At 42.3% G+C, this 21,336-nt stretch overlaps 3 protein-coding genes across 12 annotated transcripts; all 3 read left to right on the top strand.

Moving 5' to 3' along the window:
* The first annotated feature begins 761 nt into the window (after positions 1-761).
* tcf3a (transcription factor 3a) lies at positions 762-15,384 on the top strand. Of its 10 annotated transcripts, none has more exons than XM_037277103.1 (20): positions 762-1,314; positions 2,695-2,790; positions 2,924-2,999; positions 5,228-5,301; positions 5,802-5,877; positions 6,463-6,503; positions 6,614-6,749; positions 7,194-7,243; positions 8,211-8,304; positions 8,605-8,741; positions 8,825-8,957; positions 9,084-9,142; positions 9,264-9,342; positions 9,866-9,942; positions 10,027-10,200; positions 10,325-10,430; positions 10,506-10,629; positions 12,124-12,359; positions 12,718-12,824; positions 13,183-15,384. In XM_037277103.1, exons 2-19 carry the CDS (start codon positions 2,737-2,739, stop codon positions 12,798-12,800), a joined length of 1,809 nt encoding a protein of 602 aa, XP_037132998.1. In that variant the 5' UTR covers positions 762-1,314; positions 2,695-2,736; the 3' UTR covers positions 12,801-12,824; positions 13,183-15,384. The 10 variants fall into 10 exon arrangements, with proteins under 10 accessions (XP_037132998.1, XP_037132991.1, XP_037132996.1 ...); XM_037277096.1 differs by having other exon boundaries at positions 12,698-12,824; XM_037277101.1 differs by having other exon boundaries at positions 763-1,314; positions 12,718-12,835.
* Positions 15,385-15,519: 135 nt separating this feature from the next.
* On the top strand, positions 15,520-16,665 carry LOC119137625 (cytochrome b-c1 complex subunit 10). Its single transcript, XM_037277105.1, has 3 exons — positions 15,520-15,646; positions 16,082-16,212; positions 16,360-16,665. The coding sequence occupies exons 1-2, from the start codon at positions 15,597-15,599 to the stop codon at positions 16,200-16,202; spliced, it is 171 nt and encodes a 56-aa protein (XP_037133000.1). The 5' UTR covers positions 15,520-15,596; the 3' UTR covers positions 16,203-16,212; positions 16,360-16,665.
* A 502-nt stretch (positions 16,666-17,167) lies between these two features.
* mbd3a (methyl-CpG binding domain protein 3a) lies at positions 17,168-21,330 on the top strand. Its single transcript, XM_037277104.1, has 6 exons — positions 17,168-17,362; positions 18,318-18,477; positions 19,291-19,428; positions 19,625-19,715; positions 19,799-19,976; positions 20,534-21,330. The coding sequence occupies exons 1-6, from the start codon at positions 17,349-17,351 to the stop codon at positions 20,703-20,705; spliced, it is 753 nt and encodes a 250-aa protein (XP_037132999.1). The 5' UTR covers positions 17,168-17,348; the 3' UTR covers positions 20,706-21,330.
* Positions 21,331-21,336: the final 6 nt, after the last annotated feature.

Below are 21,336 nucleotides of genomic sequence, written 5' to 3'. Positions count from 1 at the left end.
ATATCTGTCGAAATTAGCTACTCACTAACAGTTGCAGTAACTGGTAGTTTATGATGTCTCTAGAAGTACTAGTATGACAACTAGATGTTTTTAGTGTTATGGAAAATATTTATTTTGCAAGCATCAGCATAATATTTTACTGTTTATTTTGGTCACCTGCTTTTGAACAAAGGGCCTTTCACTTTCTGGACGAGGATTCTCTGTGAAGCCAGGACAGGATGACCTTGACAGATAAGTCTGCTTACCACAGAAGAAGTACATCTTTGTTTTAAAGGTCAGGGATCATAGACTGAAAAAAAAAATCTCAAGAATCCCTCTACAATGCATAACTGTCATTAAAATTATAGATGTGCAGCTGTTTATACACTAAATAGTAGGATATTAAATGTTAAAACGGGTGTTACTGGTGCAACAGAGTATAGTTTCAAGTTTAATTGCATACTAGCAAGCCATAAGTGGCACTAGTACTGGGGAAAAACATTGCTAGTTGTCATTCTACTAGTATGCCCTCTTGCTAGTGAAGACAAAAATAGCATACTGTACATGGACATTGAGCTGGGTATTAAAGATATCAAATATAATCTCAAACGGCTTTTCACACACGCGCTGGTTAAGTAATTGATGGTGCTGGTTTGCAACCTGCAGGCAAAACAACACTGCCTCGAGTTTGACATATTTGGACGTCCCACCTGTCAATCAAATTTGGCTGCATCCTATTGGTCGTCTTCTCCGATATTATCATTCCATCTTCAACGTTGGTCCACTCCGGACTCTTCGCCTCATCCGCCCCTCGACATAGAGCCGCGCGATTTGCAAGTCCAAACCTCCGGTTCGGTAGCTCCAGACAAAATTGGACATAGTATCCGGAATTTTTGATTATTTTTACATTAACAGGTAACCATCGAAACGCGTTTCATGGCGTTTATTCGTTTTGGATGAAATTGGACACCGCTAATGTTTCTGGATGCGTCCATGTCCTCCTGTGGGCCGAGCCGCGGAGGGATACATCTGTGGAAGCGACAATGTGGAGGCTGCTAAAATGTCCACTTGGAAAATGAAGTCGCTACAATTTCTGTAATATTAAAAGAAACAGAGTCATTGCTGAGTTATGGTTCGTGTCAGAGACGGATTTTCGGTTTCGTGACGAAGACAGCAGCGAGGCGCTGGACTGTTTCAATCTTGGCTTTCCTCATCTTCCTCAAGCCCACTATCCGGAGGAGCACGGAGGGGGCAAGGGATCCAGTCCATAACTTTGTTTTTTCTCCTCTCCGGCGCTTTATTTGTCATTGTTGGATGCTACAAAGCTGAGCCAAGGTAAATACGCGTCCTAAATATATTCTCACAACACGCCTGTTGGAGGTTCAACTCTTCTTGTCTGTCACGGTGTTGGGGAGTAATAGTCAAGTTTTAAGCGCATTTTTTCCCGTCAAGTTGCATTTGCACGGGGAAAACAGAAGGACCATTTTGTAGATAATTGGTTTTCGTTCATTTTACCCTGACGAGGTTTGGGTAACATGTTAACAAAAAAGTCGTCTTTGTTTCACTTCGGTATGCTCAACGTATTAGCATTGCGAGTTAGCCCCCCCCCCCCCCCCCCCCCCTACACACACACACACACACACACACACACACACATTGATGTCTGCCAGTATGTCGAGTAACATCAGTAAAACAGTCCCTCAAAAGTCGAAACTATATTTTTATACACGTTCATAAAGCCGAATACAGTTTCGCTTGTGTATTTCGATTTTTATTTATGTTTGCCAAGTTTTGAAATTCTCTATTGAAACTTTGCCGACCGGCTCTTTGTGTCGAGTCCCCCTCGCTGAGCGGAGTGGGGGCCACCAGCAAGCCAGGCAACAGGTTTGAGCTTCTTTTTCTTTTCTCCAATGGGTTTGATTTGTTCCACACTATAAGTGTTCCGTGTAAAACACATACTTTACTATTACAGCCAACACACTAGCTGCTTGTGTCAATTAGGGGGTTGCACTTGTTTCTTGCCAACTTGTCTCAGTTGTGGGCAGGATGGTGTGGGGGTGCTCAAGCGTTAACAACTTCCATTTGTTAGGAGAGAACTCCCCCATTTTGACCTCAGACCACAGAAGATCCTTGAATATTCGTTTTAAATGTGATTACGGACAATATAATGCCTATTAGCATGCACTGTTTACGCTATTGTTCAATGCATAGGAGTTTTTTTTCATACGTCATTATATATGTATCACTTTGGAGTCTACATTGGTTTAGGTTAAATGTGTATTTATTTGCAGGTGATATAGTTTTCCCGAAGTCATCATGATTAATGCTTGCTAATAAATAAAAACGGTGGCCAAATATGAATGTTTTATTACTAATTTCCAACTTTTGGTGTACATCTTTATTTTGTTATGATTGATGCATCAGATGCTTGTAACGCCCTTATCGCACATCATATCTGCTAGTGTGAATGCCTTTGTAGCTTTCACAGGCATAACTTGATAAAATGTCACATTTTATCTTGCACTGCGCAGAAAAAGTTGTGTAGGAGGTGGATTGGAATATGATGATAATCATAGCAATCTATTTCCTTCTTACGATATTGACTGTGCAGTGTCATAAATCGCACCACACCTGAGGTTGTTGTTTGCTGTAATATAAATTTGGGAAAGGATTAATGATTATTTTCCTCATGTTTTCTTTACCCTGTGCCTGCAGTGGCTTGCTGAGACCGAAAAGGCAAGCGAACGGCAACAGAGGATGACGACAGTGGGGACAGACAAGGAGCTCAGCGACTTGCTGGATTTTAGCGCAGTAAGACTTCAAAAGATAAAGTAACCTTTGAATAAATGTATAGTTGGCAGGTCTTTAGTGATTGAACACTTTGGTTGCTCACAAGTTTACTTGATTAAATGTGTTGGTTAAAATGTCCTAATTGTCATTTCAGATGTTTGAACTTCCGCTTTCTAATGGCAAGAGTAGGCCAACAGTCAGACTAGCCAGCAGCCAGTTTGGAAGTTCAGGTGAGTCCAAAATCAATTTCTTTTTTGAGTAAATTGCAAAGTATTTAACAAGATTTACACATGTTACATTATGTACTTCCCCGTGTCATTTCCTCATCCATATCTTGCATTTGTCATTTCCATCGCCTTGTCAGCTGTTGCTATTCAATCAAGAAAACCACAAAGGCAGAGGCAGTGGGGGTTGATAGGAACCGACCAATTAATCACCTCTGCTGACTCTGGGAAAAACATTGTCCCCTTCTGCTGTCTTGCATCCTACTTTAAGTTTTTTTTATTCGTTAACGGGAAACGGTGACATAACGGCCCTTTGTTTGGAGAACGACTATGTTTTGGCTGTCAACGTGTTTCAAGTTTAGTGAAATAGTTTTTTTTACATATGGCCATGTTGAGGTTTAGGGTGTGTGGAGGTTCAACTTCTGTGGTTGTGACTTCAGTTAGGAATGTATGTGAACTTCTCGTTTTTTCTGATTCAAGTCACCAACGAGCTAAAGTGATTCCAGTCCACTTTAATTTTTTGCTCTCTGGAAACCGAGAACATGCGGAATATATTTTTAGACACTTTATGAGACTGAAATGCAGAAGTGTGAGCAGAGTTCTATCTGTTCAAGTGAAATTCTCTATCTGCTGCACATTTAGATGAAGTATAGTCAGTTAACGTTGCCATTTCAAATGTCTTAACGTTTGACGAGGAAAAAAGCAAACAAGATAACGTTGGGGGTTGCGGCGCACTGAGCTGTTTTAGAAGTCTCCAGTGACTCACAGGTTAAAACAACGCGGCATGTGTTACCGAACATTGTTCAGTATTTCATTAACGGCCTTAACTCTCTTGAGGTTTTGACATGGATATGACTTCATGCTTTGTGTCTGCGTGACTCACTTTGCAGCGGGAAGGAAAAAGGTGTATAGACATTGAATTCAAAGTGCCTGTGGCAATGTTCCTGTTCAGACCCAAAACATGTCTGCAAGTCTGGTCAATGTTGTACTCCTCAAGCCAGTGAGTCAAGCTGGCTGGCTGTTTTCAGTATCTCTCTTCCTGTGTAATTATAGACTAGCCATGCCTGAAGGGGAGGAGTTTTGCATTGGGGTTAAAAAAAAAAAAAAATTGCTCTGATGTTACTCATCCTTTGTCCGATTTTGTTTGTAGTCTGTTTGATAGTCTGCACTTGATGCAGCTTTCTCGCTCTAAAAAAAAAAAAAATTGGCGTATGAAAGGGATACACCGATACTACTTTTTCATATCACGTATGAGTGCATCTACTTGTATATGAGTACTTCCTGATACCCATATTTTTCATTGGTGGGCTTGGGGGAGGGATATGAGTGCTTTTTGGAAGAAAAAAAAAAACACAGCTTTGACAATCACAAAAACTCAACTGACTGAGATCATGATTTCCATCCCGAAATAATAAATCGTTCAACCCGAACGTCTTTGTTTAGTCTCGACCTTCTTTTGCTTATTTCTTATATTTTTAAGTTAGGCCCAACAGAATCACACTTTTTCTTGAATGTTGACAGAGTGACGCAGTTACCTGTCGAAAGGACGCCATCTTCTTCCTCAATGATTCCGCCAGTATTTGAATCTGATTGTGTGTGTGTGTATAGATCAGCGTTGCCACAGCGCCCATCGCACCGTGGGCCCATCATTCTGATATACTGCCGAATCCTGTCGTGATTCGAGACCGCCTCCACACCCCCCATCATCATCATCCGCTTTTTAATTAGACAACAAAACCAAAATATGAATATTCATAGACTTGAGCTTCATTAATATGCACAATTATGCAAATCAGACCGCAATTTAGCTTGCGCTTTACCCAAGAGATTCAACGTTGTAGTTCAAGTAGAGATTGAAGGAAATAGGACGGGCAGGGACCGACTCTTAAAATCAGTCGTTTCAGACGCATTCATCTCTTTGAGTGCCAGAGTGTTCTCGTCAGGCATAACATACGTCGCTTATATGAGATTTAGACCTTGTTGGAAAAACGTAAAGATGTGGAATGGGTCAGCGAAGGATAGAGGAAATCATTTTGGGACTCTCGTATTGGGTGTTATTTATTCAGACTTCATATAGCTTTCATCCATCATCACTTCATCACTGTTTGTGTGATGTGGAGTAAAGGTTTTGACAGCTTCGATCATCTCTTAAAAAGCAGGTCAACTTCTCTGCTCTCTGAACCTTGTTACATAGACTATATAACATTATTTATTGCTATTTCTCTACTTTACAGGCGTTGATGAGAGGAATGGATCAGGTCCCTGGGGGTCCGGAGAGCAGAACAGCCCATCTTTCAGCCAGGGGAGGGTACGAGCAAACTTGACTTTCATGTGACTGCATTGAGCCTGGTTATGGAGATGCCAAGCGGTTTGGGCTCTCGTGCCTGTTCAATGTTTATTTTGTTGCTTAGACTGCACTTGATAAAATGGCTCTTTTTACAAATATGAAAACATTGCACTTTGAATTTTGTTTGTATTTATCATGAAACATAAGATATTGACTCGGGTGCCAAAAAAATGTGTTTGGACATTCGTTATTAAATATAGATAACACATATTAAAGTATTGATGTATTACAATGTACACGGTTAGATAGCAGTAGTACACAATAATAATTGAGTGGCCCTGATCATTAAATGTAACTTAATCAACTTTTGCTTGAATTGATTTATTGTGCTTTCATCCACTTGGGTAATTAGAATGTTGAAAAAGTCACATGGGTATCTATTGTAGTTGTATGCGACTATCTATTTGTGGTTGAATTCTTTTTTTTTTTTTTCTTCAAATTTGTGCCGTCTTCTCTTACAGTGTTTTGCCGAAGATGGCGTTTACAGTGAGCAAGCTGGCATTGCACCTGGCACAGTGTTTGGTCCAGGGATTGCTGGTAAGTTGAATTCAGCAGCTGAGGAAGACGTACGCGGCAGCTGTCTTCACCCCCAAAAAAATATCCGAGCATTTTTCCCACAGCCACTGCAGCGTACATACATATTTATGGTTGCATTCCTTATTTGTCTGCCGTACACATCCTTAAGGGCAAGCCATATTCATGCTCAGGTGCTGATGGATGCAGGCAGCAGGATAATCGGGGAGGATGTGTAGCAGCACTGTGTTCCATTCTGTGCGTTCAATATGGAGGTGGGCGTGTACGCGGGGTCGGATGGGGTGTCGGGGTTATAAAGGGCACCCATGCACAAACAAGGCTCTCCCATGGGATTGCATTGGCCTCTGTTTAACTGTCATGGGAGGGGAGCAGAGACAGGCACAATTGCCCCTGAACCATTTATAATGGCTCAATTTGTTGTTGTTTTGCTCTCCGCGGTCATAAATATTGCCCATCATACCCAATCGACTCGGCAGATGCGAGGCGTTCATACGCAGACGGGGCGGTTGCCAGACTAGGATTTAATGTTGACATTAATGCCTAATTTTGCACAGCATGGCCTAATTTCATTTTGTGTTCTTCCAACAGGGAAGGCTGACAGAGGCCCTTACTCGTCATTTGCAACGCAGGTAAATCAGTTAGCAAGACAAATCTTCCTTCTTTGCATTTTGAGTCCCCCCCCCACCGTTCTCTACTATGTTGTACATGATTTTTTTTTTTTCCATTTGTCATTTTATAGCCGGGCTTTTTGCCCAGTGAGATCGCCATGCCCAGTCCCGGTGCCCTGTCCCCCTCTGGCTTGAAACCAGCCTCCCAATTTTATTCCTCCTACGAGGGCAACAACCCTCGCAGACGACCCGCACAAGACCCCATCGGTAAGATTTGAAAAGACCCACGCTTTCCATTTCAGTGGGATAACAATTTCCATCAGATCAGAAAGCCTTTCCCTATTCTAATCTCAATTGAAGTGTCTGTCTGTAATCACTTCTCCTCTTGAAGTTTTTAAAGTACCAGGAAGTTGTCACTTTCCTTTCGTCAAGCGGGTGCTGTGGTTGATTGTTCACATTAGATAAGAATATACCTTAACTAGGTGACAATCAGTGGAAGAGATGAACATGCTAACCGACATTGATCAAATGAATATCAACCAAGAAAATCACAGATGCAACAAACGTATTGCTACAAGTTTTATTTTGAAAGTACCCAAAATCGCAAATGCTGTGTAAGACTACGAATGCGGGACTGTATAATCAGTGTCGTTCATATGTGAACGTTTTGTGCTGTTTGACCCTCCTTTGTTTTTTTCTCCTTTCCATCAGAAGCTCAGCCAAAAAAGATCCGGAAAGTGCCCCCTGGCCTGCCCTCTTCGGTAAGTGCTAACATTCAGCATCGCATCCCACCCGGTCGGCGGTACTGCGTTTTCTCAGAGTTCTTTTTTCATGTTCTATTTGGCATCTCGGTCCTCTTTGTGGCTTGCAAAACTGTCCAACTGCAGCAATGCTGTATATTCAGCTTGCGCAGCTGCGTATCTGCACCAGTCATTTAAAGAGAGAAACGTGGGGGAAAAAGCCACTCATTGAACCACTCGCTCCATTTGTAGTGTATTTATAGCGTCATACTTTTTGGGCCCTTCTACTTTGTGACCACATTTCCTCCCTTCTGCCAGGCACATTTGTGTAGCTCATGGAGGGAAATTCATAACTCATTTCCCCCCTCCTAGTCTCGCTTTCTGATCGGCCGATTTCCTCCCTCCCCTTCTCCGTTTCTTCCTCCCCACCCCGCCATCGCCTCAAACCCCGCAGCCCCTCCCTCCCACTCACCCACCCACTCGCCTCCGCGAACAACAGCTCTCCCCTTTCTCTCTCTCTCTCTCTCCCTCCCCCACCCCTCCATCCCAGCTGCCAGTGGAGTTGGCCGCCATCCAGGATTCGACAGATGGTTCAGTAATTAGGAGTGCGTCTCTCCTTCCCTCTTCTCCACTAGCCTCCTTTTCCTCTCCTTTTTCTTTCTGCTTAATCAAATTACAGCCGAAAACTCCAGTGCGGTTGCAGTCGAGTTTGACTTGCGTCAACAGTCGTTTTGCTTAAGAAAGCTGTCGGTAACTTGGTTCTTGTGGATCCGTTTCACGTCCAACTGCAACTCCTGTCCTGTGCTCTTTTGCTTATGTGTGTTGAGGATTCAAAGGCATTCTCAGACTGGTTCTGTTGAACAGCCTGATACTGAAAAGAGTCGAAATGAGTCACAGGCAGGATAAGACTATTATAATGTATTTGGTGTCTATTATGTCTAGTCATGAAATCGAGCATTTGAAGTGCGGGTTTTTTGTTTGTTTTCAGGTTTGTGCCTCGGGCGAGGATTTTAACAGGGACAATGCTGGCTACTCTGCTTCGAAAGCAGGAAGCATCTACACACCACCGTTCTACATGCAAGGTGAGTTCAATCGCCAGTTGGCACAACAACCTCTATTTGTCCGTTGAGATTGAGTAAAATAAAAAATGCTTGTGTTGCAAAAATGTTTGCTGACCTACATACTGTAGTTTAAAAATGCCCCATCTTTTTAGCATTTCATCATGAGCACGGTTGGATGAAATCATCAAACTAATGTGACATGTCTCATATGTGCCTTTTATTGTCTTTTCATCTCCTGTGGCTGGATGTCCCTCACCCTTCTTGGACCCACCCACCCCCCACCGCGGCTCCCTTCTCTGTCTCTTCATGCAACCCTGACAGAAGGCCTCCACCCGCCTTCCGATCCATGGGGTTCTGCTGGGTCGATGGTTCAACCTGGTTATCCTTCCATGCTGGGTAACTCCACCCATCTGAGCCAGCATGGTCCCTTTACTGCCATCAACCCCCAAGACAGACTGGTGAGCCTTAATAGTTACGAGTTGTTTTTGGGACATTTGTCTGCTTGATCTGTTGAAATCCTTTGGTCTCTTTGGCGTCCCAGAAACGGCAACCGCTTCCCCTCTCGCCCCAAAACTACCCCCTGCATGGCAGCGAGGTCAACGGCAACCACCCGGCTGGCTTCCACTCTGGCTCAAACAGCTACGGACTTCCCAGTCAGACACCTCCTACTGCCGGTACTATTATGTGTAAACTCTTAAAACAGACCTTCATGAACAGTGTCCGTATGAGAGCATTTGATCACAGACTTGGCGCTCAGAGCACATTTTAATCAGAAACATTTTTTCCCCCTTCCTGTCAAGCCAATCGGGGATCAGTACCTGGGAGTTCCGGTGATGAAATTGGGAAGGCGCTGGCTTCTGTAAGTTGTGCAGACGCAAATCCATGTGAACATTTTCTCGCACATTCCTCAGAACCTTTAATGATAATTGAGCATCTGGGTTTTATTTGATCATACCGAAACGCAAAATGTTTGTGTACAGATCTATCCTTCAGACCCAAACAGTAATGGCTACTCTTCGTCCCCGTCCACTCCGTCCGGCTCTCCTCAGGCTGTTTCAGGTCAGTCATCACCTCCTGATTTAACTCTAAACTACTTCTATGAAAGACTGCAGTCATCATGGGATTTATAGCCTCGTGATGGTTGAATGTACCATTAAAAATGTAATTTCTGGAATTTTCAGTAGTGCAGACAGTGGTGCTACTTCTGTGCAAATGCAACACGACATAAGAACTTAACCTTCAAATGATCTCCCAGACCCGCTCACCCTCCAAATATAACATATGAGAGAGGAAGGGAAAGTACAGTCCAAATAAAAAGAGGGAGAGGTCACTTCCCTATTTGTCTTTACAATTTGTTCTGGAGTGACATCATCACACATCAAATACTGTGAGTGGCACAAGTTGAAAGAGAATGTCAGTAGAAAATGAAGACTTGAACGGAATTATTTACAGAATACATATTTACTTTACCTTTCTATTGTTTAGAGCAAATGAGTTCATAAAGTAATTATCCACAGCTGACCTGCTTGGTGGAGACAAACAAGTATTTTTACGTGAGTAAACCATTTAGATTCCTCCACAGGCTCAGCTTCCCAGTGGACAAGGTCATCTGGACAAGCTACACCTTCGCCTAACTTTCATGGTGGACTTCAGAGCATGGTGAGCCTTTCAATGGCTTCCCAAGGTTTTGTCAGCCATACATGTCGATGATGTCATTACGCTTTGTAATTTGCTTGGCTGCAGTCTAATAAACTGGAGGACCGCCTGGACGAAGCCATTCATGTTCTTCAGCGACACGCCAGTGGACAAGGGGGACCAGGACTGGCTGAGATGCAGAATCTGCTGACCTCCGGTTTGGGATTATCTTCAGCTTTTAGTAACGTAGCACTCGGCTTGTCCAGTCGCCTGCCTGGAATGGTGAGATTCATAAATAGAATAGAATAGAATAGATCTTTATTGTCATTGTCACACATGTACAATCCTGCAGAATGTTTTGCTCTTGAAACATGATCAACATTCTTACTTCATGATTGACTTGAAGGTCTCCAACCACCACGAAGACTCTGCTGGCCTGCCCTCTAGTGGAGGACTTGGGCACCACAGTTCCCCATCAGCTCTCCAAGGCTCTCAGCCTGAAGGTTTCAACAGTGGGTCTTTCTCTCTTTTCTCCTGCTTGTCACAGAGATTCAGCGAGTCACATTTTTGTCCCGTTTTGTTTGCAGGTCTAGTGAGCAGCCTGAATCGCTCCAGTGACGTCAAACGAGAGTCCAAGGATGAGGATGAAAACTGCTCTGTGACTGACAAGTCAGAGGATGAGAACAAAGAGCTGCAAGCTCTACAAACAAGGTGCATTCTTTTTTTCTCGTATGACATTAGCACTTTTTAGCGTAGCGTTATCTAAAACTTCTCAGATCAATGTTAATGATTGTCAGAAAGCTACATTACATCTAGCTAAGAAAATTGATGCTTACCTGAACTGTGCCCACAATGTTGTTTCCTTCCCCCCCTCATCTGCCATTGGCTAGTCTGATGGATGAGGATGACGAAGATCTACCAGTGGAGATTAAAGCTGGGCGGGAGAAAGTGCGGAGGATGGCAAACAATGCCCGCGAGCGGCTCCGCGTGCGGGACATCAATGAGGCCTTTAAGGAGCTGGGCCGCATGTGTCAGCTCCATCTGAACTATGAGAAACCGCAGACTAAATTGAACGTGCTCCAGCAGGCCGTTAACGTTATACTCAACCTGGAGCAGCAAGTCCGAGGTCAGTGGGTGTCCAGGGAGAAAGGAAGGACGAAGAGGAGGAGGAGGAGGAGGGGAAGGTCTTCTTGACAAACTAAACTATCACATGGCTTCATGCTCCTGTTTGGCCCATTTGGTTAGAATCAATGATGTTGTTTGTTCATTTGGTCAATTACATCCGGGAACATTTAAGCTTTCTACACCATTCAGTCCATCCTTGAAGTCACCTCCAAAGTGAGGGCAGGGAATAAGGGCTTGAAGCTATGTGACTGTTTGAAAAACACCCCCATTCTCTGGTTTTGGTTCTCCTGTGGTAGCACATGCTGGATGCGTGTGTATGTGTGTATGTGTGTTGCCTTTGTCTTACTTTTATATCCTTTGTGCTTCTTTTTCCCCATGTCTGTGTGCTTCCCCTCACCTTACCAGTTTATTAACCTGTTTGTTACTTTGGCTTTTTTCCCACCGCCATTGTGGCTTTTGCTGTTACACACAAGCTCGACATGCGTTGCGTGTTTTCACGTGTCTTAACCCGCCTCAACCTCAAAGTGCCGCATGTCCTTGCAACATAACCACGCTCATTACGCTGCTTTGCGTTTGATGTTTCATCCTCCATCCACGTCTCGGCTTATTTTTACAGATGGCAACCTTGAGCTATTCTTGACCTCTTTCCGATAAATACATTGACTTGTGATGTATTTATCACAATGCCGTCACTCTTCTCTGATGTGCTGTAGTGGGTAGAGAGCTTTACTTCTCACACCCTCCTCATATCTTCTGTCCCTCTGCTGGAAAGTTGTAAGATCCCCTCAACTTCCATCCTGGACCTCAGTGACCCTACACAATTACATTAGTTTGTGGAGTACGGTGTTTATTAGGACATGGCCTCCCAAAAAAAAAAAAGCATAGAAGAAAAAAGACACATCCGCCTGCCCTCTGGCCCGGCCCACTCCACTGGGCTGTTTCTTCATCTCACCTGCAGGGAGGAACTTTGAGCATTTAGAATGGAGAAGCACTCCACTTAAGAATGTGAGCGTAGGCTTAGCCAGGTTGTGATTTGGCTTTGCTAACCAGCCACGCCAATCGCTCTCCTCCTGGCTGCAGCGTTATCCCAGTGACCGATGAGAACCTGACGGCCGAAGAGAAGGAGCAGAGGGAGCGCGAGCGGCGCCTAGCTAACAACGCTAGGGAGCGGGTGCGAGTGTGCGACATAAACGAAGCCTTCAGAGAGCTGGGCAGGATGTGTCAGGTTCACCTGCAGAGCGACAAGGCCCAGACCAAGCTTGTCATCTTGCAGCAGGCCGTCCAGGTCATACTGGGCCTGGAGAAGCAGGTGCGAGGTAGGTCGGCCAACCCGGTCTGACGTCACTAGTCTTGTCCACACAGACAGCCGAGCTTCTTCTTACGAGAGCCTGGGGGCATTTCCTCTTAAAGGTCATGTTCAGACTCTGTGTAACACCCACTTTCTCTTTTCACGCCTCTATTAACTGGACCAGTAAGGAGGAGAAAGGGAGAATATATGAGGAAGGATCGATATCTGCTTCTTCTCATCCTACTTTTCCTGTCTTCTCATTTTTTTCTTCCTCCCCCTTTCCTCTCCTCTGCTCCACTCGTGTGAAGTCCAAACATATGGCTCATTGAAGTTGCCCTAATCGTTGTTTATGTGCCTTTTGTAAAGAGCGTAATCTCAACCCAAAGGCCGCCTGCCTCAAGAGAAGAGAGGAGGAGAAAGTGTCGGGCGTGGACCCCCAGATGCAGATGGGAGGAGGGCTCGGCGGTGATGGACACAATCCAATAAGCCATATGTAATTCCGAGGTTTGCTTTCAAGCTTTCAGCGGTGCGGTTACAGTGGTGCCTTGACTTGCAAGCCATCCAACTAGGCATCAACTTTTGATGCTGTGATACCCGAGAAGAACATTCAGGCGGACATGCTAACCAGTGCGCCGCCGTCTCAGATATTAATTTCGCTAATTGTAGACAGCCAAACTCTCCTACCTTGTTGCAAATGTTCAAGACTGCGTCATATTAACTTTGCCTTGAATTTATTGACGTGCGATGACTGGCGCTCTCATAAATGTTGCAAGTCCAGCTACCACTGTATTATTATTTTGACATTGTATATGCAGATTTACCTAACATTTATCAAAATGTGTTTCTTCCAGCTCCTGTTGACTAACAGATGTTTGAAGACGTGGCCTTAATGCACTTCCATGTGGTTTTGGGAAGGCACACGGGGGGCCTCATCGCTGTCAAAAGGGGGGGAGGGGGGGCAGTAACAAACAAACATAACAAGCACACTTGTATAGAACAAGAAAGAGAGACAACCGTGTATTCATACTATTTACATGATTTGACTCAAGGACACTGAGGTGGGGACATTCTTATGATCATGTTTTTGTAAGACATTCTGAAAAAAAAGAACGCTTTACACGTTGGGAACAAACCTGTTTGGATCAAATAGTCCTCAATTCCTTCTGTGAGCAAAGCCACAATTTGTATTATTATGTTGTAACACGTGGCATTCCCAAATATAACAGAAGGTCTTAGATAGATTGACTGAAAAGTCAGAGGGGACATGACTTGGTTCTTGTCTTTTTTTTTTTTTTTTTAAACATTTCTTACTCCATCTGGTGTACATGCAGCATGTGTGGTGTTCCTCCCTGGAAAGCGCAAAGTTGAACTGACCGACTGCCCGAGGTAGCAGCACCACTGAGGAAAGACTCATCTCCAGATACAGTCAACCAGTTTCTATGAGGGGCTTCCAGACTAATAGACCTTCCAGATATCAGTTTGCCCCACACGAGTTGCCACTTAGACCAGGTGTTAGCAGCCATCCTGCACGGCCTAGTCACAAGAGGACTTTTTTTTTTTTTTTTTTATTAAGCAGAGTGACCCTGCAATATGTTTTCCATTTGTTATTATTCTCTCTTAAATAGCCATCACACCAGAATGATTTTTGCAAATATTTTTCTTTCTTTTTTTACATTTGAGCATATAGAGCAGATGACAAATGGTTACATAGGGACCATTTTATTGCCAGTTGTGGAAGTTTCCGGCTGTCCTCTGTGATTGGACCAATCGGGTCACATGTTATGGATGACAATGACAAGCTCATCTCGCAAAGGTTGTGTTGGGGAAAAAAAGAGTATTAAAAGGGATGGCGAGTTGTAAAGCTACCTTCCTCACTATTAATTTACTCAATTGCCATTTATTGACTTGGTTTCTTTATCATGGGAAACACCCCTCCCATTTTGATCACCTGCAAAGCCTCTTTGTAATGAGCTTCCTTTTGTAGAATTGTTCGTTTTTTTCGTTTCATTGTAAGATAGTTAAAATTTAGTGTGTGTGTGTGTGTGTGGTTTTTTTTAATGCTCTTTGTTTACATTGTTTAAATTGGAGACTTTTTTTTTTTTAGATTGCGGGAACAAAGTGAGGTGTTTTTGTGTTGTGCCAGATGCTTGGAAATGTTAGAAATGACAAATTCTGGCTATATTGTCACATGTTGTGATAATTATTATATATACATATTTTTTTGTTATTTCTGTGCAAACCTGACTTTTTATTTGGATTCCTTTGTTTATGCCAGTTCAGTTTAAAGTGGAGCAATATGTTGTCAGTCTCTACTTGTGTAGATTATTAATATGATTCATTTGAGTTGGAGCCACAATCAATTTACAACGTTATTTAGCTTCATTATACAGGTGATAGAATTCATCAAAACAAATGCATAAAAGGGTGGCCTTAGTCATTTTTTTGACTTTGGGAGTGTGGATGAAAGTTACTAACCAGTGCCTGAATACTTCTGTTACATGCATAGATGATGGTGAAATGTTGCATTCAAGATCATCAACAAGAATTTATTGATGCGACAGCTTTGACACTGAATCCTACTTAGACCTTTTATTTGTGGATTGACTATATTTTGAATATGAGCTTGTCCTTGACTGCCATGTAAATGTATGTACAGCTGTATGATGTATCAGCTGGAAAACTATTTGGATTACCTTTGTGTCATTTGAAGATTATGCCCTATGCCTATGGAATAACCCGTGAGTTTATTTTCATCTAAAAAGAATTGTTCTAGTAATGCAAAAAAAAAAAAAAAAGGACTTGTGTTTATGTAAAGGAATTTTCTACAGTGTGCAGGTATGAAAACACAATATTCTTAATTAGAAGACTTGTCAACCGCAACAAATGACTTGCCACAGCTCTTTCTGTCTTCATAAATATTTGAGGGCAATATCTATGTAGGCTTTGTCCTCAAAGTGCCTCCAGTTTCCTATTTTTATATATAAAGTAGATATTGAGAACTGTTGTGTATATAACAGTAATGTAGTAATAAATGTGCCATTTTTAATATCAGAGATCGCTGTCTCATTGTCTTAAACCTATTTCACTCTGCACATCCCTGTTCAAATATTTAAAATGTTCTTACCATATTAAATAAAAGCTGGCCATAACGCCTTGTGTCCGCTAGAGGGCAGAAGTCGCCTTTATACGTAGTTAGAATTGTGGCGGAAGTACCCTGCTGGTTGCACGTTCCGTGTGAGGACGAGGAGGAGGTCACACAAGAACAATGTTGAGTAAAGTGGTCGGACAGAAATATATGTCCATGGCTAAGTTGTGGTAAGCTTCTGTTCATTTTTTGTTTTAATAAGAGGAGTGGGGGCGTTTCACGAACGGAAGCGCCCTAAGTCTACAGCTAGCAGTTAGCATTTAGCCTAGCTGGGGTCATGTCAATAAAACAACATTGACATTTTATTTGAAATGATAATGAGGCACATTTCAAGTTTGTTATTATCATGTTGTCATGTAAAGGTAGAGATAAGGTGAAACTCTGTTTTGGCGCATGATGGTTTACTTCCTTGGTTTATTTCCCATTGATATCTCATCCATTAAGTGTGATACGGTTATTGGGTTGTTCTTTTTCAATTTTGTGACATTTGTTGGGAAACCCTTATCAAGGATAGCCGAGCCCACAATTGAATTTTAGTCATATACTGTAGTGTAATCACAGCCTCAGGTATTTCATGGTAAACGAGTTCAATGTTTCCTTCGCAGGATACCAACACTGGCTGTTTGGGGCACAGTGGGTGGCGTAGCTATGGTACACATGACAGAATGGCGAGTCATTTTGGATTATGTTCCCTACGTCAACGGCAAGTTCAAGAATGATGAATAGTGGCAATCAGGTGAGCAAGGAAAATTGTACATTTAATTACCTAATATGTTTAAAGTTTCTTGGTGACAAGAAAAAGTGACAAGTAAAAACTTTAGCAACCTTTTAGGAATCCTATTTTAGCATGCACGTTGTGATCTTGTTGTTTCTTTCCTGACAGTTTGTTGATGGATTGAACTGAAATTATGAACAAGGACTGCTCCAGCCGCTGTTTTGCAATGCAGGATATAACAACCTTTACTCCTGATCATGGTGCTCCAAAATATCTTCATCACCATCATCGTCTGTGACGCATTTGGAGTGGAGCAGATACACCTCAACCTGAAACTCTTGAGTGAAATCAAAATGAACTTTATTTTTTTACATATACTTCTGCAGTCAGCTATTCATTTTCATCATCAAATGTTGAGCTTCCCTCCAAGCAAACTCTTCTGAAAGAGGAAGAAATAAAATTAATGTGAAATATCTTGTGCTCAATGACTATTGTCAGTCAAATTCAAACTAATATTTAATATACGTAGATCGTGTTTCCGTCTCAAATCTTTACTGCATCATCATTAATTGTTTGTGATGTTTTAGTCATACCTTTCTTTTTATAATAGGTGTTTAAAGTTATTTTTGACTGTTTAACTTCACTTGTCTTTTCTACCAAAAACTGTTTGGGTCCATTTTCTTCAAGGAACCTTTCATATACTTTGCACCAATTAATGAGTTAATCATTAAATGTTTAGATTCAAACATCTATTCAAGTCCAAATTTTACTGTCATCTACATATAATTTTAACTGAACATTTGCAAACCACTGATGTATTATACATGGACTTTTTTTTTTAAAAGCACAACAATGTATGCGGACCCTAAAGCTAGGGTTAGTCCCCCGGACCCCAGTTTGGCCACCTGTGCCTTCCACTATCACATCGTCACTTCCGCACTAGTTTAAGTGAAGCGAGTGCCGCGGATGGATTACAGTACAATCGAGGGGGGTGACGTGGTGGGCGGACTGATCTCGGCGTGGAAAGGTCCTGACTGAGGAATGGTGATCGATAAACAAATCTCTGATGCAAATTCACGACACATAGCTGCTCGTTGACATTTGCTACTTTCCAATAGCCGACTTCGACTCCACACGGAACGTGGACGCTTGAAAGTATGGAACGTAAAAGGTAGGATTTGGACGTTTTTGCGCTACAAGGAGTCGGGTTTTTTTTTTTTCATTGAAAGTTTGCTCAGCAGGAAATGAGTATGAGTACGTGCATGCGTCTTGCAAACTCAACAAATTGTTATTTTCCCAACTCCAATGTTGGAGATAACCAAATCCTTTATTGAATCTTTACGATGCACATTAACGTTACTTTTGCCAAATGTTTAGTCGTACGGTACTCCGGGTGGTCTCCCGTCCCTGCTAGCAAGATTAGCTAGCCAAGTTTCATTGTTTACAGTCACACGCTTGACTTGAGCTACGTCGGTTCCTTGGCTCCAAAACATTAATCAAGTCGCAATGTCTTTAAAATACGAATATACTAAGATATTTGTCGTTAGGCACAGAATTGAAATTCGTACTAACTACCTTTGTGAAATATGGGTCCTCATTATCTGGCGTGTATATAACTTAATTAACGTGTGCTTTTTTTCTGATCTAGAACAACACTGGGATTAAATGTTCATAAACACTGTTATACGTAAAAGAACATGGAACATGTTGGTGGTTTTGTCGTCTTAGCAACACAAAACCCCTTCGCGTGTGCGCAGCCATTGCTATGCTTTGACTTGATGAACGTTGTGTGGGCGTGAACGAGTTTGTCTTCACTCACCTGTCATTGCACTGCTACGGCGGGAAACCTTCCACCGTAATGGTGATGGCAAAAGTAATGATTATAGGACTAATATTATGTATAAATTGCATAAAAAATACATTGACAGAAGAAAAAAAGAAATTGATTGACTGTGCGGGGAATATATCGTTTTTCCTCATTCTGTTTCCCATGTAAACTACAACCACAACTAAATGAATTAATCTCTCTGTGGTGGTGTCAGTTCGATCTGAGCATGATCAACTTACACAATGATGCCATAAATCCTTGTCATTTTCATTGATTTAATCTTGTGTATCCTCTCCAGTGTACCCGTCAGGCGTGTTCTCGGTAAGCCGCAGACAACACGAGGTCCAGGCAACAACTTTCACATGGACGAGGCCAGCCAGTCTCGTGCTGCACATTTAGTTCTTGCGAAAGTCCAGCGAAGTGGGTACAAGCATCATTATGGCAACCATCAAATCAGGGTGAGAATCAACACATTTAGACTTTTTTTTTTTTGGGCAGTGATGATATTTTTAAAAACAATGGTTCCAGAGTGGTCCTCACTAGGCCTGCTGCTATGGAATATTTTTAGATTTAAGTCATCTACCAATTATCTCGTTGAGTAATCAGATAAAAAACAATGTTACTAATTAAGCACAATATCATACATGTAGGTATTTTTAGGCTTTAAAAGGCAGGCCTGGCCTGGTGAGTGCCGTGGGTGTCAGTGAATTAGCATGCAAAGTTGACTTACCATGGCAACTACATGAACGTTCGTCCATGTGGAGGGGAAGATCCCTGCGAATCTTCCAGGTGAGACTTTGCTTCGACCATTTTTTGCAATTGAATTATTCAAGTTGCTCAATCGATCATTGCTGCTCTGCATAAGCTCGTTTGAACTCTTAAACCAGCGAGTGCTACTGCAAATCATTGAAGAAATCTTTCACATTGCATTATTATTGTAATTACCGAAAACTAAACTAAAAAAACACAACCTTTAACCGCTCACATACTCTTTTTACCTTTTCGTGTCAAGAGAATGTTCCCATAAAAAGGGATCTATAATGTTCTCCATCCACTGCAGTCAGTTATTGTTTAACTACAGGGAAGAATTCAATTAGGCTGTTTCAACATAGAGGTGGCCAACTGGGCTCACGTTGGCAAACGTATAACAGTGGTGAGATTTATTGATTGTTAACGCTCATAAATGACCTCAACAGATAATTCTTACCATTTTGTTGTTCTGTTCATTTTTGATTTTTTAAAATTCCTAGTTGTATTTCTTCTTTCAACAGGCCAAGCCAGACTTGAACACAACGCTGCCCGTTCGACAGACAGCCTCCATCTTCAAGCAGCCAGTGACCAAAGTAACAAATCACCCTAGTAACAAGGTGAAAACAGACCCACAGAGGGCTGTGGACCAACCAAAGCAGGTGAGTCAAACGACGTTTTATTTCATCTTCGTGATGGGTTTGTGGGAGGGGTCAATCTAGATAAAAAAATACTGTTCCTCTAAATTGTGGATTTTTAAATATTGTGGGCGGGTCTGGAAGATATCTCAGTAAACGGGCGTTCACTGTAAGCTGAATAGTAATGCACAATGTTTGTTTTGTTGTTTTTTTATCATAGTTATTCTGGGAGAGGAAGCTGAGTGGGTTAAGTGCCTTTGACATAGCAGACGAGCTAGTGAAAACTATGGATCTTCCCAAAGGCCTACAAGGTGACCGCAGTTGCAAAACAACAACGCTCGAGAGTTTACAAATGGCACCTTTTCAACCATCTTGGGGTTTTTTTTGTCCTCAGGTGTCGGCCCTGCGAGTTCTGACAAAACGCTTCTGTCCGCCATCGCGAGCGCCCTCCACACAAGCCCCGCACCCGTCACTGGCCAGCTCACAGCGGCCGTCGAGAAAAACCCAGGAGTGTGGCTCAACACGACACAGCCTCTCTGCAAGGCATTTGTGGTGACCGATGAAGATATCAGGTGACATTTTTTGGGTTGAGTGGTACAATTCTCATTGTCGACGGCGCTCCTCCAGTGTACAACAGCATAGACATTGCGCTCATACATTTTGGTGACAAAGACTCTCCACGCTTTGCTTTTTAGCCACTGGTACATATGGAATTATAAATATTGTTTAGTATGAAGAGAGACCATGTAAAATGCACCCAGTAAGGCCAGAACTGACATGGGAACCTCAGAACTTAGCGGCAGGAGTGGTAACCACTAGGCCCACAGTGCTGCCAGATTTTAGGGAAATAATGTGAATAGACCTAATCGGTTCCAGGCCTGTACTGTACTGTTGCCACCATTTTAGGTCTAAAAAAAACAAATGCTGTGAATATAAAAGCAGAGTCATTGATGCTGATGACGGTCAGATATGTTTTTCCAAGTCATGTGGAATTGCGAATGTTTCATTTTTCCACATTAGAGCCACATTTGGATCCAGTCTGACGTGTTGGTTTTAGCAACTTCTAATGAAGACATCAACAGATGCAGTGCACATTAAAGGTGTCCTCCTCATCTTCTGTGTCCTTCAGAAAGCAAGAGGACCTTGTGCAAAATGTGCGAAGGAGGCTCGAGGAAGCCCTCATGGCGGATATGTTGGCTCATGTTGAGGACGCCACTGTGGTTGAGGCACCCAGCACAGAAGAAGAAGAAGAAGAAGAAAAGGAGAAGGGGGCCGAGCGGGTGGAAAAGGAGCAGTTATAGCCAAGGTACATAAAAGGGCTGTTTTAATTCCAGCAGTGCTGACTGATTTTTCACTTACATCGTTTACCACAACTTCAACTGAAGTCATTATGTGGGGGATTTTTTTTTTTCTCAGTTTTTTTTCACTACTTCAACTAAACTAAAACTGAAACAGTTGTGTTGTATTTTCACTGTCATCAATTGAAAAGGTGCTCCAACTTTCAGCTGTTACCTCCATCAATTTTCAGGAGATATGTTTGGTGCCACACACTATTCTTTGTGTCGTTTTTATAACGGCTGCTAAATGAGCTCAAACAAACTTTGTTTATGTGAACTGTAAATTATCTCTAAATGTGCCTCCATCTGTGAAGAACACTGCTTTCTTTGATATCCCCACCGTCACTGTTAAGTAATGTTTATGCGAAGAAGCATCGCAAAGATTGGAGAATGTTGACTTGCATGCTGTACTCTCTCACACACCCACATAAAGCTTAGAGAGATGACATAGTTTGATGGTTTTCAAATATTCTTGCTGGTTTACAAATACTTTAGGTCAAGTTATCTAATGGCGAGCCACATTGTAAGAAACACTGTTACTTTACTACTGTACATGAATCAATATTGTTAAATAAATGCATCTTTTGGACATTGG

Source organism: Syngnathus acus, chromosome 17, assembly GCF_901709675.1.
Source record: "Syngnathus acus chromosome 17, fSynAcu1.2, whole genome shotgun sequence".
Taxonomy (NCBI): Eukaryota; Metazoa; Chordata; class Actinopteri; order Syngnathiformes; family Syngnathidae; genus Syngnathus; species Syngnathus acus.
This window is presented reverse-complemented; position numbering and strand designations above follow the sequence as displayed.